This window comes from Falco cherrug, chromosome 10 (genome assembly GCF_023634085.1).
Source record: "Falco cherrug isolate bFalChe1 chromosome 10, bFalChe1.pri, whole genome shotgun sequence".
Taxonomy (NCBI): Eukaryota; Metazoa; Chordata; class Aves; order Falconiformes; family Falconidae; genus Falco; species Falco cherrug.
The window spans coordinates 11,324,549-11,339,785 of record NC_073706.1 but is presented as its reverse complement, the minus strand read 5'-3'; the positions used below and the strand labels follow the sequence as shown (position 1 = coordinate 11,339,785).

The 15,237-nt window shown below is 38.9% G+C and overlaps 1 protein-coding gene across 3 annotated transcripts in view; it reads right to left on the bottom strand.

Moving 5' to 3' along the window:
* Nucleotides 1-15,237, bottom strand: part of VAPB (VAMP associated protein B and C) — a 39,788-nt gene that overhangs the window by 12,541 nt on the left and 12,010 nt on the right. For all 3 annotated transcript variants that reach the window (XR_008734078.1, XR_008734079.1, XM_055721607.1), the window contains exons 2-4: nucleotides 10,597-10,749; nucleotides 2,662-2,765; nucleotides 361-441 (exon numbers count right to left, since the gene is read on the bottom strand). Coding sequence is in view for 1 of the 3 variants with exons in the window: in XM_055721607.1 (XP_055577582.1) it covers nucleotides 361-441; nucleotides 2,662-2,765; nucleotides 10,597-10,749 (338 nt within the window). In the remaining 2 variants the exon portion in view is untranslated. The remainder of the gene's footprint in view (nucleotides 1-360; nucleotides 442-2,661; nucleotides 2,766-10,596; nucleotides 10,750-15,237) is intronic.

Sequence of the window (15,237 nt, the reverse complement as noted above, 5' to 3'; positions counted from 1 at the left end):
TGAACAGGCAAATTTATACTGCTGGTGGTTGTAACTGCTTCAGTATGAAGTCTGAGCTTTATGACCATCAGTCAGCATCTTTCAAAGTTTTTAAAATATTCTTCATCTGAAAACAGATCAGCTCAAAGATTTCTTTGTGCTAGTGTTGCACTCACATTGTTCAAATTAGCTGCCAGTTACATTAAGCATCCCTAAGATTTTAAATAATTTATATTGCGTTTTCAAAGGGTGATGCCATCCAGGCAGTGAAACAAGAGGATTCCGTCTTTTGCTTATATAGCTGTCTGTATAAACATGCCATTTTACATGACGTACTGTGGTATTAGGTTAAAACACTCAATAGCATCTGAAAATACTCACAGGCTTATCATTTTCCGCTGGTAGCTCAAACACACACCTAAGTTTCGAATCCATAAGTTCTTCTGGTTTTGCTTCTTTCCACTGGAATAATTTAATATTAATTTAATATTAAACATACTAGCATAATAAGGCAGATGAAAAACGCAGCGTATTAACTAAACAAACCACCACCATCTTACTCAGGAAAAACCCCACAGGTGTTTATATTGTTACTGTTAACCACATACATGATGAAAAATGAAACCAAATGTGTAAATGAGTGGTACCATAAAGACAGACCACATGCTCTGAAGGAAAACATGCTAAATAGTCTATTAATTTGAGAGAACTGGGAATTGTGTAAGAGTAATTAGCATAGATAGGGGGAGCTATGGTCATGATAACATTAAAAAAAAAACCCAACCACACGAAACAAGAAGGGGACACTCAAAGGAAAGGAAAGATAGCAACACCTCTGATCAGTTCTAAAGTCTTTGCTCAGCAGAGCACCTATTCAAGCTTTTCAAATTTCACATAAAGTTTTCTTCCTGATTGGTATGAACTACCGGACTGTCCTTCCCCCTCCTCATTTTTCAGCATCAATTAACAGATGTGCTACATACAGAAAAAGGACAGTTTTCCCTCTCATCCTCTCCCCTTCAGCTAGGAAGCCTACCATACAAAAGTTTCCGTCCAATATTTTAAATAGGGATTAACAGTTGTAAATCTTTGCTCGGTTGTCAGCTGTAACCCTGAACTGAAAGGAATGATTCATAGTAGTGATATACAGCAAGAAGCATCCACATTTATATCCCGGAGTTATCACATGCTTCTCTTCACTTTGACTATACTTCTGGTAGCATGGTATTGCTCAGCATATGTCAAGTAGGTGTCAAATTATGGCTAACCCCTGCGCAACCTGGAGAAGTATCTGTCTCATCCCAAATAGTTCAATCATACTTCAGCTCTTCTGCGGCTGAAGTCAGAATTCTATTTCGAGCTCACTGGCTGCCTGTGAAGCGTTGAAAGCTTTATAGTACTCCAGTAATTTGTCTCACCTGTTTATCCAGAACAAGAAGAGATTTGGAGAGTGGTAACTAAAAACTGAGAACTAATCAAGTGTTACAGAAAAGGAATCACACTGATCTGGAGAGCTCTGGAAAACTGAAAGGGCCATCTAGGTCTTAAAAACATTATGTGCTGGAAGAATAACATTTCCCATGGTATAAAGTAACTCATAAAAATTAAAGAAAGGCAGGCTGGCTTATCTTTCTAGTGATGCAGACATTTTATTACTACTGCTGTTTCTCCCACTGGATCTTATTTTGAGGCCATTAAATAAATATAATTCCATAAATCTCTTTCAGGAGGGAAATTTTCTTAACCCTGCAAATCGCTGCAGCTTAAAAAAGCTATTCAGAAGAAGATGCATATCGTAAAGACTACTATAAAAACACCATGATACATACTCTGAGGTTTTCTGGGTTTTTTTTTTGTTTTTAAGTAATACAATGCATACAAACACAGACAAGCTCCACACTTTACAGCAATGGCCTTTTTTTCTTGTGTCCCCAATAGCTACTGGAGTATTCTCTCAGACTAACAAAAGCTAGAGAAAGCGTCCTTGTGCCTTCTTGCTGCAGCAAATCTTGCTGTTATAGGAAAAGCCACCAGGCTGACATACTGGTTTGCTCCTTTCCAATTTGCCTTAATGTAGCCTGACATCTTATTTCTATATCTTTTGTCCTCTGCTTCAGTACCTACATGCTTCTGTTACTCTCATTTGTAAGCCACAAGACAAAATATCAGAGGGACTTTCATTTAACTAAGCCACAACAGACACAGGCAGGGAAAAAGAAAAATGCAATACTTGTAAATCATCTTCCTGGTTCTTGCTGGGAAAAGGAGCTGCTCAAGGGAAGACTCAAGATCAAGAGTAGAGGTATAAAATACAAAAGATGCCACAGACTTAGAAGTTATTATATATATTTCTAGAATATATAGTTCAAGTTGGTCCTTCCAAGAAGCGATACACTGAAAAAAATTACAAACTACTGCATGTTTGTTTCATGGCTTAGTATCCCATTACTGGCAGCAGCATCCTAAAGAAGCAACCACAGACACCAACTGTGTTTTTCAGTGCAAGATTCCTGGGGCTTGAAATAAACAGGAGACACCTTGCCATGCAGAGATGAAAATCTGGCAAAGCTTTCAAGGATCATTCCAGTGTGGTTTAACAACAGCCCTTAAGCATCAGAGTAAAAGACCTTATAAAATTATACAATCAGAAAGAAAACCATTTTAATTAATTTCCATACTTACTACTGCTTCCATATCTGAAGTATCAGCTGGAGCAAACATAGACTGAACCATAAACTTGTGTTTACTTTTCTCATTAGGGTCATAGTCAAAAGGCTGTAGCATCACTGCAAGAAAAACCCGAAACACATTACGTTACATTGCTCTGATGAATAGTCATGTGCTGATGATACAATTCCCAGATCTGAGAAATACAAACATTAAAATGGTTTCAAGTAGTTTGTCCATTATGATCAAAGCAGCAGCTGAGATCAGGAACTGCACTTTAAACCAAAACTTTACAAGAACATAAAAGAGACTTCTTCAGTCCAGATTTTTGTCAGAGAATTTTGGAAATGCTGATTACTGTACAATACTCCATACAGAACTACAGCAAGATAATAGTAGTAATTTAAAGTAAATGGGATAATTTACATATCTTCTGAGACAGAAGGGAAAATTCTCAGAGAAAGCTTATTTCTTTTTTCCTCCATCCTTGGGGCAGAAGTAACAAGCTGGCATTTTGATTAGCTGTACACACAGTACTGCTGATGGTTCCCAAGAACAGCTACAGAGGCAAAGTCAAACCTTTTAAAGCTTTAAGTTCAAGTCTCAGGATGGAAATTTCCTCTACAAAGTTTAGGAGTCTCATGGTATTTGTTTTATCAGGTACAAGTATTTCTCTTGCAAAACAAGTTGCTGAAAGTTTGTTACCAATTTACAGCTGTAAAGTTTATGGTTAAATGCTACATAAACTTCGCCTCTGAAAGGTATACAAGAAATGTGTTTCTCCCCATTCAAAAATTCAAAAAATTCCAGAATTTACTTATGCAGAAAATAACTTGGTCAGGGGGCAGAGAGCAAGGAACACTACATTTAGGCTGCATGTGTGCGCGCACTTTTAAAACAAAAACATTTTAAAAATTAACTTCATATTAGGAATTCCCATGTCTTTTATTTTTGGGTGAAGAAGTAACATGTTTAAGAAACTCAAAGAGGGAGAGTTAGGCATTTCATTCACATGGAATATTCTTTAATCACAGTGGCCCCTCAGAACCCTACATTTTGCAAATGACACCTGCACATTCAGCTACTGTGACATTAACACACACAGGTTTAGCATCAACATGAGACAGAACACGTGAAAATAAGCAGTTTACACAAACATGTTATGAAATATTGCAAAAAGCTATTACCCACTCAAATTTAAAGTGAAGCTTGCATATACTGCAATTACTGCTAGCATAAAAAAAATAATTGTGTAAGGTTTAAAAATTCACATTTTACGACCCATAAAGGCTATTCTAGTCCCTCAATTCAACCACTAAGGGAAGCAGTTCAGAGTTAGGATTACTTTCAAGTACCAGTTCTATTAACATTATGTGCCCGAATTCATATGCACTAATCGCAGGGGTTTGACGTACCAAAGCAATATTCAATGATCCCATTTTTTTAGAAATGAAGGCAAAAAAATTTGCCTCCTTCAATGAGCAGAACATGTTATGGCTGTGCTGCCTTTATCAAGCACACAATCTGTGGCCATCAACAACCACATGTCTTTTAAAGATGGAAGAGAAGGAAGACAGCAAATTCTCTCAGATTAGGTGCTTTAAAAATTATCACACATTTTTAATTCACCTTACAGTAATCAAATACTAGTCCAAAACAAACATCTGCAAAGTACAGGCTACTTTTAGAACTTATCTTTCCAAACAGAAGTGCCTGTACTGTGAAAGCACACGTATTTCAACCTTGCATGATACATCACTGAAAAGCAGCAGCGTCATTTTTTCTCCCGTCGTAGAGACCTAACTGATTTTAAATCTACATAATGTGTAAGATCCAACTGAGTAGTCAAAACTATCTACTGTTTATAGAACTTCTCCAGATCTGAATTTTTATCAGTTTGCTTTGCCGAGTGCAACTATAAGCTCATTTGAAAATTATTTCCCAAGTGATAGTGCTGAAGCCATTCTCAAAAGCCAAACAATTGCTGCTCTGAATTCCATTCAGTGAATCGTAAGAGCAAGCAGCTAGAGAGGCCCTGACAGTACAAACGTTGTTAGCACTTGTATTTTTAGATCAATACATGAAAGCCACATGGACACAAATTATTCAGCAAATGTCTGGTAAACCAGATGGGAAACTCAAAAATGTGTACTTTGTTAAAGAGGAAACCAAACCATTTCAACATTTATTCACATACTATTGGAGGCTTCTGTGAAAGGTCACTTCATGTAACTGCCCTAATTGCTGGAGAATTCACTAGTGTGATTCTGGCTCCTCTGTGTTGTCTGGAAGTTTCATACCTTATGCAAGAATTATGTAAAAAGCGTATGTTCCTACAGAATGCCTTATCAAATCAGTCATCTCACCTGGTCAAGTTTCTGACCAGCTTTCATCAGAACCCAGAGTTCTAAGAAACTGAATGATTAACATGATCTTCAAGTTTACTAGTACCAGCATCCATTAGGCAGAGGTATGTACTTCAACCACTTTCTAAACTGATCTCATCACACCTAAAGCACCGAAAGTATTCTACCACAAGCAAAACCTGCAAAGTCATTGAGAAATCAATGGAATGAGGAGAAAGGCAAGTTGTATTGGTTAGCCTACTCGTCTGCCTCAAAATTCAAACACAAAGGACTGACCTTATGTACATCCTGCTCTGAAGTGTTTCCAAAGAAATGGATACCAGTTTTCTCACACATTCCTGCTATACTCCCAATGCTTTACGCAAGGCCCTCTGTAGATAGCAAAGGAGAGGCAGTGACCACCCAATATGCTCTTTCTTTTTCCTACAACAGTTTACTGGCAAAGTTATTAACAACGTCAGAAGCATTAAACACTTCTGGTTTTCCTACAGGAAACCTGCTTTCTCAAGGAACAGAGGAAATCTGAAGCAAGAAACACGGAAGGAGGCAAGATTCTATCCCATAACACCTGCTAGGATCTAACATTCCCTTCCAAGAGCAAAAGGAACAGAAAAGTCCCCCTGCTCAGATAGTCAGCAACCTTCCTCTAGTTTCCATCTACATTTACTAATGGCCTGTTTACTTGGTCCTGGACCAATACTGCCCTTATGCTTAAATATCAAAGAAGGGGAAGAGCCATTTACTTCTAGCGCACTCCAAGACATCAATCACAGCAACTCTTGGCCTTCTGGTAAACTAAGCACGCCAGACTCCGTGGGTCTGCTCTGGGCCAGGCTCCCCATTCATCCTCTGCACCCGTTCTGGCTTGAACTCCTCTGTATGAGCTACTTTGATTATACACTCAGGAAATTTTACTAGTGCCTTGGACAACAGCATTTATACCCTCTTATCTCTTCCATTTTCCAGCCTGTTTTGTCTTATGCACAGATACATTATCTCAGCATCCTGGTCTCCCTAGCCAGCCCCCTTCATTTAACAAGCTTGCAATTATAGCAGGAGTATTTTATTCGCCAAGTACATGATTTTGCAGTTTTTCTGATGAAAGTCATCCTCTGTTTCTGTTACTGTAGCTTTCAAGGACACCCAGTTCTGCTGTGTATCTTCAGCCTCCCAACTTTTCATCATCATCAGTGTTTTTAGCGTACTCTTTGTGCCAGAATTAAACATTAAACAAGATTAGCCCCAAGAATCATTCTGAAGAAACATTGCTAGTAACTTCCTGCTATTACATTTCCATCCACAGTGTTTACTCTTAAGTAGTCCATTCACTAGTCTGTGAATCTATTTTTATTTTCTAGCTTTAAAGATAGTTTTCCCAAATGGCACTACATGAAATTCTTTATGGTCTGGATAGATCCAATCTACCACACTTATGTCACCACTACATGAAACACCCCAAGCAGCCAGAGGGGCAAGCCTCAAGATCATTGTGCAATTTGATCAGCTCTGCTAGAGGTGAACCAAGGACACTTGTATCTACGCAAACAGGCAGAATCCACTGCACCACTCCACACTAGTTCCATGTTTACATAGTTCTTTCTGTAAATACTTCAATACTACTAAGAAACGTTGAATCTATGAAGATCAAGCTAGATTCTCCTAAATCAAGTGGATAAAACCAAACCGAAACGGGGCAGTGGCTATGCAGTCCTGGGGGAGCCGGACGCAGCAGTGATGCTGCCTTGGCAGAGCTGGGGGCCGCAGCAGCAGGCAGGACACCATCGGTGACTGTAGCAAAAGGGGCAGCCCCACTGCCACCAAAGAGAACAGCAGCTGCACAAGCACCCTCCTGAAGGCAATGCCAACCAACTGCCTTTTCAAAGTCAGGCAGGTTTACAAAAACCTAAAAATTCAAGGATATTTGACAGCAGCCTAAGGATAACGTCAGCTTCTCCCCATTTTTAGGAAGCATGTTCAGACTGCTGTCTTCAGCGGGACAGCGTGCACAGATGGTACAATCTGTACTTCCTCTCTCCCCTGTTATATACCTATCTGCAGACTCATCAGCATCTGCTTTCATTTTTTCACTTTTCCTTTGTAATCCATTCATGCCTTTTATTTACATTCCAACCTCTCAGAAGCCACAAAATCAGATATCTTTGTTGAAATAAGGCATGTTAAACAAAAATGGAATGTGTGCAAATACTCTTCGAATTATTTCAGACCAAATGCAATAAAATCCGATGACAGCACACACACACGCTTCCTGACAGTTACATAAACTCAGCTGTTAAAATTACATGCAATTATGTAACAGGTGAAAACAGGGGCTACAAACCTGCCATCGCAGTGAGCAGTGCATGCTGACAGGGCCTTAAATGCTGATATTTAGGAAAAGCTGTGAAATGGCATAAGAAGCCAGTATTTGAGATTCCCTAGAATAAAGCAAGCTTTACTATTCCAGCATTTCATATGTTTCAAATGAGCCAACATACTAGTAGGAAATAAAGTGGTATAACATTCTGACTGCTGCCTCTGTCTTAGGGCAGAATATCTTCTCAAATACTTACATCGGAATAGTACAGCTATAGTTTCACAAGAGTGTAACAAATACTACAGCACAAGGAAGATACAACTGCCCCAAACTCAGCTTCGGTCAGTAATATTCTGAGAAACTAATAAATTGTTCTAGAGCTTCATGCCACTATGCTTAGACACTGATTTTTTGGAGAGAGAAGTTGCAGCACCAGTGCAGTGCTACCAAGCGGCTGCGTTACAATTCCATCAGCAATTCTCAAGAGGACAGATTGCATATAGTAAATACAGCCCAATTAGTTTAAGTGTCCGGAAATTATTACTGTATTAACTATGTTCTAACAATTTCTCATTGGTAGTATTTTCACTAGTTTTGGAAGAATTCAAGTCCTATTTATTCAAATCCTATTTTTATGCCCTGTGCAAGACTTGAATTACATGACTGAAAAATAACTGACTCAGAGGCAAAGAAACAAATTCTATTTATTTTTCACTTCATTAACTCAAAAATCAGCCCTCTGTTCTTAAGACACTTTACTCCAAAGCAAAGGTTAAACACATCTCCCTCCTTTCTGTGAATTAGAAAACAATTATGTTCTGTAAGTTAATGAAAGTTCCCTCTTTTACACCCCCTCCCCAAAAGATCCCTTCTGGTAATCAGAACCAAAGACACTGCTACCTTTAAGTCCAAAGTTAGGTCCCATGCATGGTTTAAAGAAGCTACCGGGAGTGCAATATATACAGCTCTATTAAAGAGAAATTCAGCCACAGCACAAGATAGCTTCAGTTTAGAGTGTTTTAAGAAATAAAGAATTATATATATAACCCCAGAATTGTGCAACACATCTACCTATAAATTTACCTCTATATATTACCTAAAGAACAATGAACATGTACTGCTTGCATTTTAAAATATGTTAATGTAGAAACCAGCAGTTTAGGACTGTTATTTATTATTACTAAGTTATTATCACCATGAAAATATGTAGAACACAAATGTGAGCTTGTGAATAAATACACCATAGCCATTTGCAAAACTAACTGAATCATAAACCACTACAAATAGTTATCAGAAAAGGGAAAGTTTTTCAAAGCTACGTAAGCAAGAGCAAAGCATAGCTTAGGTTTAGCACAGCAGTCTCTCATAACGGGATACTTTCAGTCAAGTCTTGGACTAGATCCACGCTCTATCTGGTATGCTGCTGGGAAGAACCGGGCTGGAAAAGCGAGCGAGACGTAGGCATGCTGTCAGCGTAACTAAGATGGCTCATACAGCGCTCGCCTATACTGTATTCTGCTCAAGGTAGAGTGAAGGGTCATTGCAAGGAGAAGTTTAAGGAAACAATGTTGAGATCAAGGTGACATTTAAAAAAGCGTGGTACCTGCCTACAAAGGAAGCAAGCTTTTAATTTTGAAGTTCATCTGAAAGAGGAAAAGAATCCACATCTTTATAGCACGAAGATAATTTGTAGCTAGAAACCATACTAATTTTCATTATCACTTCATTGATTTCTATGCATTTAATATGCTTCCTGCAGCTAGTAGAGATATGGATGACAGACAGCTTTACTTGGGAATCATCCCGAGTTTTAAAAATCTCAATTTCTCTCTAGGGAGCTTTTTCATTTACGTATTAGTCATTTCAGAGCTTACTGGATATGTGCTAGCCCTCTCCTGAAGCAGAAATGCTTTGCCTGCGCCACCACATCACCTGCTACCACACTGCACTGGTTATCTCCTCTCCTGACACTCCCCGGACATTAACTGCGAGCGAGGCACAATTCTGCAATCATATGCATGCTCAATTTGACACAATAGAAATCCTAAAGACAACAGATCAATGAGTGTGCAAACGTAGGCATGCACAAGAAGACTTACAGGATTAGAGTCTCTTAATGTTACACTGCAAAGTATTTTTGGGATCAGTTTTTATTTTGTTGAAGCAAGCTCTTCAAGGGCAAAGTTTAAATATTTTACATTTTGTTGAGTAAAAACCTGAAGTCTTGACTTTTACATTTTTTTTTTCAAGTGAAAAGCAGTAGTTTTAGCTCCCAAATTTTTTTTTATTCCAGGCTAGAAAAGTTTGGTAAGCAGTAACAGCAAATCATATAACCTATCAGTAAGTAATTTTTCTTATCATGCCAATACTAAAATTTATTAGAAATAGTAAAAAATATATCTGTATGTTTATAGAAATAATTTTCTTAATTAAGAAGTCAGACTTCACTCATGCAGTATGCCACTACTACATGCTTTGACAGAATTCTTTATTAAAAACATGGACTGGAGAAGTCATTGAGAAAACAGATCAAGCACGCATCATCAGCAAGTTAATATACAGACATTCTGTTTATGGGATATACTCAGCTCTTCGTGCTTTCAAAGTAAGCCACTCCTTTGCTTTTCCATTACCAAACTCAGGCAAATCAAGAGCTACTGACTCATTATAGAGAAAATCATTAATTTTTCCTATGGAACAGCAAAGATTTAGTCACTTGGCATTTCTAACACCAAAGCATGTTCTATCTTCAAGGAACACAAAACAAGTATGGTTTGAAGGTGAATGTTCTCATTATTAGTTATATTAGGCAGTTTGGCAACAGCCAACGCTTGTCTAAAACCCCGTGGCTGCAGCCCGCTCAGTTATTCCTCCCTCGACATGCCTGTCCAAGCACTTGTGTGACCCTGTGGTGAGCTGGTTCAGGAAGTTAAGCTGGCAAAAAACTAACCGTACAAAAATAATCCCACAGGGAGGGCAGGGCTGCAGCAGTGGTGGTTTGGATAGGCTGGTAAGGCTGTTAATGAATTATCTTAAGTGATTTATGTACTTCTCCCTTTTTTTCCCTTGAAAACAAGATGTAAAACCAAACCTATTACTGCTAGACCAGGAATAAGGGAAGGATATATGAAATGGATGCTTCCCCACAAAATCACAACCTCTTCCTTTTATAAAGATTCAACAAAATACTTGCAGGTTGCCAAGCATTCCAAGGAATAATTTATTAGAAAAAGCTATTTTTAATCACCAAAAACTGCTTGAATGGCTTACCAGAAACATTAATTGATGTTCCTGCATCGATAATTCCACTGTTAGGCCTTACACAGTATCTACGTGGTGCTGTGGTCTTAACTTTGAAGCACACATTTTTGTCTGTAGGATTGCCGAGTTTCAGGTTTGTAGTGACAACATCTGTGAAAGGACCTGAGGAGAAGAGCAAAAGCAGACTTGAAATCACACAGAAAGTACTTTTCAAGCAGAGGCTAAGCAGGCTCTAAATCTCTTGTTCACAAATCTTATAAAGTAATTAGACGTTCAATTTCCATCTCTGGCACGTACAGATAATCGTGCACGCAAAGCTGTGAGGCCTCTGAGCATTCTGATGTGCAGCATGCTCCAACACTCACAGCACAACAGCTGAAGTTGATCATTAATAGCAAAACAAAAAGGGGGAAATCATTTATACATTGTGCCAACACAACAACATGGCATTCACAAGATGCCAAATTCTCTGCTGTGTCACAGTTACTCCATTCTAACTACTGAATCCCAGTAAACCCAGGCTTACAAAGATACCATATGTACCTACGTTAGAGATGATAAATAGGGGAGTACGGTACAGAATGTTACCTAGAAAGAGAATGATAAAGTGGCTACTACAGGTTCATCTGTATATTCAGGCTGTACATCCACAGAAGGAGGATTCCACTAGGTTTTCAGAAATGCCATACCAAAACCAGCAAGACAAGCATTTAGTGTGTATCCCCTTTTCCTTCCAAGTCTTTTTTTTTTTTTTTCCTTCTTCTAATTATTCTCATGGCTACTAGAAATGATAAACCGAAAGAAATCTTCATACAATAGCCTACCTCGCCCAAGACAGGAAACAACCATGCGGAAATAGGAAAATTCTTGGGCGTTGAGAGCACTGGCAAAGATTTCTGTATTAGTAAAGCTAGACTCAAACCACTGTCAAGTTCTGCAACATCAAGTGCAGGCAAATTGAATTCTCACAGGCTCAGCACCTAGTTGAAACTGCCAGAATCCCTCCGGTTACAGGAAAGGCTAGTTACTGATTTTCTACATGACACTGATAAACCAGACAGGTAGCATGCAACTACAGTGCTTGCTCAGATGGTAAGGAAATGTAATTACAAGAAATATAACCACACTTTGATCAACTGTCTTCTGCACAAGAGTAATTAATTTGATGCTTGAATAAAGTATCTTCATCTATCCTCAGGAATAAAAGCAAACAGGTCAAAAAAAAAAAAGCATCGAAGCTTTTCTTGCAGAAGGGACAACCTTAATATTTAAAAAGGGTGAATGATGATGATGATGGTAATAAAAATACTAGCAGGCAACATTCCACCATCCTCTTCCTGCAGCATGGTTGGCTTAAAATAATGTTTGTTTCCTTTTCTACAAATTTAGCAGACAAATTTGTTTCCTAAGATGACATTTAATACAGCTGTAAAAGTATTACAGTCCTGCAACCTTTATCCTTGATCCAATTTGTTTTAAGTAATTAGAAGGAGACAAAACTCAAAACAATCAGACACCAAAAAAACCCAACCAGTCAAAAATGTAGCACCATTTCTGCCCGCACTCTGGAAAAGCCAATTTGCATCTACAATGAAACCTGGTAGCAAAAAAATAAAGCGGCAATAAAATTTTCAGATCTCATGAAACATTTCACTAAACCTGTGCCAGATGAAACACTGAGATGTGAAAAGAGAATGAAACACAGCTGTCAAGTTTTCTCTGTTTTCTGCATGCAGAGACAGACTTTAAGTCTAATGGAAAATAACTGGGCAGAAGCAGCCACGAACTGTTAAACAAACTACCAGCATAATCCAGCAAACATTTAGGTGTGTAAAGACTACGTAGCAGATCTTCAGACAGCTCTAACTGGAAGAAGTCTAACATTTCAGCAGAAATTACTTGATGCCTAAGCATTAAGGATGCATCTTTAGTAAAAAATTACAGCTTGAGCTATTCCAGCACAGAGGGAGGGTCGTCTGTACAAAGCCCTACATATGCAGCTGCATCCTCTATAGTGCTTTACTAGTCTGCATGCTGGGATAGATTTCCTGCGGGAAATACCATGTTTTTACTTGGTTGATCCACGAATGCGTGCAGGATTTTGTGCCCCAGCATAGAGCTGCTGTTTATAATAGTAATACGACAACAATTCTGCGTGTAAAATAATTTCCAAATGGAGTTACTTATTGCTAACACAGATCATACCAAAATACTTGGCAGCAAAACCTTTCAGCAGACTGAATTAATTTCTTCTTGTCTGCTTGACATTTCCTCTTCTTTTTTGTCCACTGAACTTCAAACAGTTTCTTTAGATCCATTTTCCCCAAATTACAGGTTTTACAGATTAGCCAGCACAATTGTACTAGACCTCTGCTTTCAGCAAACTTTTGTGCAGGCATGCTCCTTATGGCACTGCTGTTCCAATACTGTAGGAAAGCAAAACAGAGCAGACAAATGGAGGGTTAAAGTGACATTACTGGTGGTTTTGAGTGTATAAAAAAAGAAATGGACAAGAGAGTATTACTCAGGGGTAATTACGGCACGGCAGTGAAATATTATCAGCTTGGCTGGCCTGCCTTTTAAGAGCAAAGCCCATGGACTGCTAACTCAGACTGAAATGAAACCTTGACAGCCTGTTGTTAGCTTACTATAGCCTAAGTTAAGACATTCTGGGGGGAGGTTGGGGTATGGGGGGGAACTGATGCCAGGGTAAACAGAAGCTAATTCTGTACTGGAGATACACCTTTGCTTTCTGTTTGGATTTGCGCACTGCAGGTGAGCTTGGCTTGGGTATTTGGGTATTAAGAGTCATATGAGACACACATCTACCCTGGAGTTCCATTGTTCAATGCAAGGCATTAGGACTTCTGGAATCATACCCACAGATATAGCAAGATAAAATGCTCTACACTTCTTTCCAATGCCTTTGTCCTCATTGCAAATGGATGGACCACTTATACAAGTATATGCCTATGCCTCTAAGGCAGGCTGTAATTACAACCACAATGAGTCAAGACTGTGCATCCAGATGGTACCTGGGTAAAAGCAACAAGCTGACTCTGCAGGGAATACTGACATACTGTGTGCCTAAACAGAAGCTGCACTCTTTTAACACACACAACCTTTATTTCCTAACTTTCAAAACAAAATAATGTATTTTTGATTGTCCTTAATATTTCCACATACTTGAAACTTATATTGGGGCAGGATGCTTTCCAAATGACAACTTGCACTTCTTAAAGAAAAAAAAAAGTACTATTTTTCTCCCATGTTTTTAAAGATCATGAGAAAAATGTCACTGGTGTCATCCCAAGGACAAAGTTATGGGAAACTAAGGGTCTGTACATGCATCATCTGACATGGGGTTGTCATGGGAGCAAGCTGTCTAGAAGGAAGAATGTAGTAAACTGAATTTGGTAGTGGAAGTTTGGAAAATTCCACAAGGGCTCAATGATATTTTCCTGCCAGTTAGAAAAAAGTAAACTTGTGTTAATGAAAACTGGGCATCTAGTGATATGCAAACTAGCAGTACTACTTAAAGAAAAGGAAACGGCCTCATACACTCATGCAACAACAAACAGCGAGAGGTATCATGGTTCTTCATAGATTCGCTTTTCAGCAGTTTTATTTTCAAACTACAAACTGCAGCTTTCCACCCAGGAGCTACACATACAACCCTTCATGTCTGAAGATGACAGCATTGTCTCAGAATTTGCCATGCTCCATTTCCTATTCAAACACCAGTGCTGTATCAATCTTTCCTAAGAGTTCCATTCTGCAGTGTGCTGCATCATAACATCCTGGATCATTTTAGTAAGAATACAGAAGCCTGGGAATTAGGTCAAAAGAATATGATGTCAGCTTTGTTTAAAATTTAAGTAACTTTCATTGCAATAAAAATTGCCCACAGTTGTACAAGCAAATCCAGGCCAGTAACTTTTTGATCAGCACAGTACTCAAGTATAAGTTTCTTGCCACTCACTAGTCACAGTAGCCACGTTACACACCTACATCATTTGTACTGAATCTTAATATAATTATTTTCACCTTAACCGAAATTCCATGCTTTAGCTTGGCAAATAAACAATCCTTATACACATCTACTTTCAATGCAGCAAGAACACTGCTGTTGCACTGTTTGGCCTGTGAAAGCAGTCAGCAGTAGCATCAGCAGAGGCACTGGCTTGGGCAGGAACATTCAAACCAGGCACAGTCCTCTGCAGATTTGTATGTGCAAATACTACTACATCTTTAAAATTAACTACACGCAGTAGGTGAGCCACAGTCCTAGGATTGCTTTATGCCTGCATCAGTCCATCTCACTCTAAAGGGGAGGTGGGATAACTTCTAATCTCCACCAACTGCTTGTGCTAGCTGCACCAGTGCTCATCTGCTTGCGCTGAGCTGAAAATTAATCCACTTAGAAGACAGGGAGGGAGGGAGGGGGCAGCAGCAAAGAGACAAAGGAGAATCAGTTTTCAGCCAGATCAAGCAGCACTCAGACACTGGCATCAGGGAAACTGCACCTTTGCACACAGCATTCTGCCAAATTGAGAGAACAAGGTCTCATATTTAGTAGGTTAAAGCTAGCACATCTAGGCATATGTGCTGCAGTCACACTTCTAGTGTTGGCATACTTGTTGGAAGTAA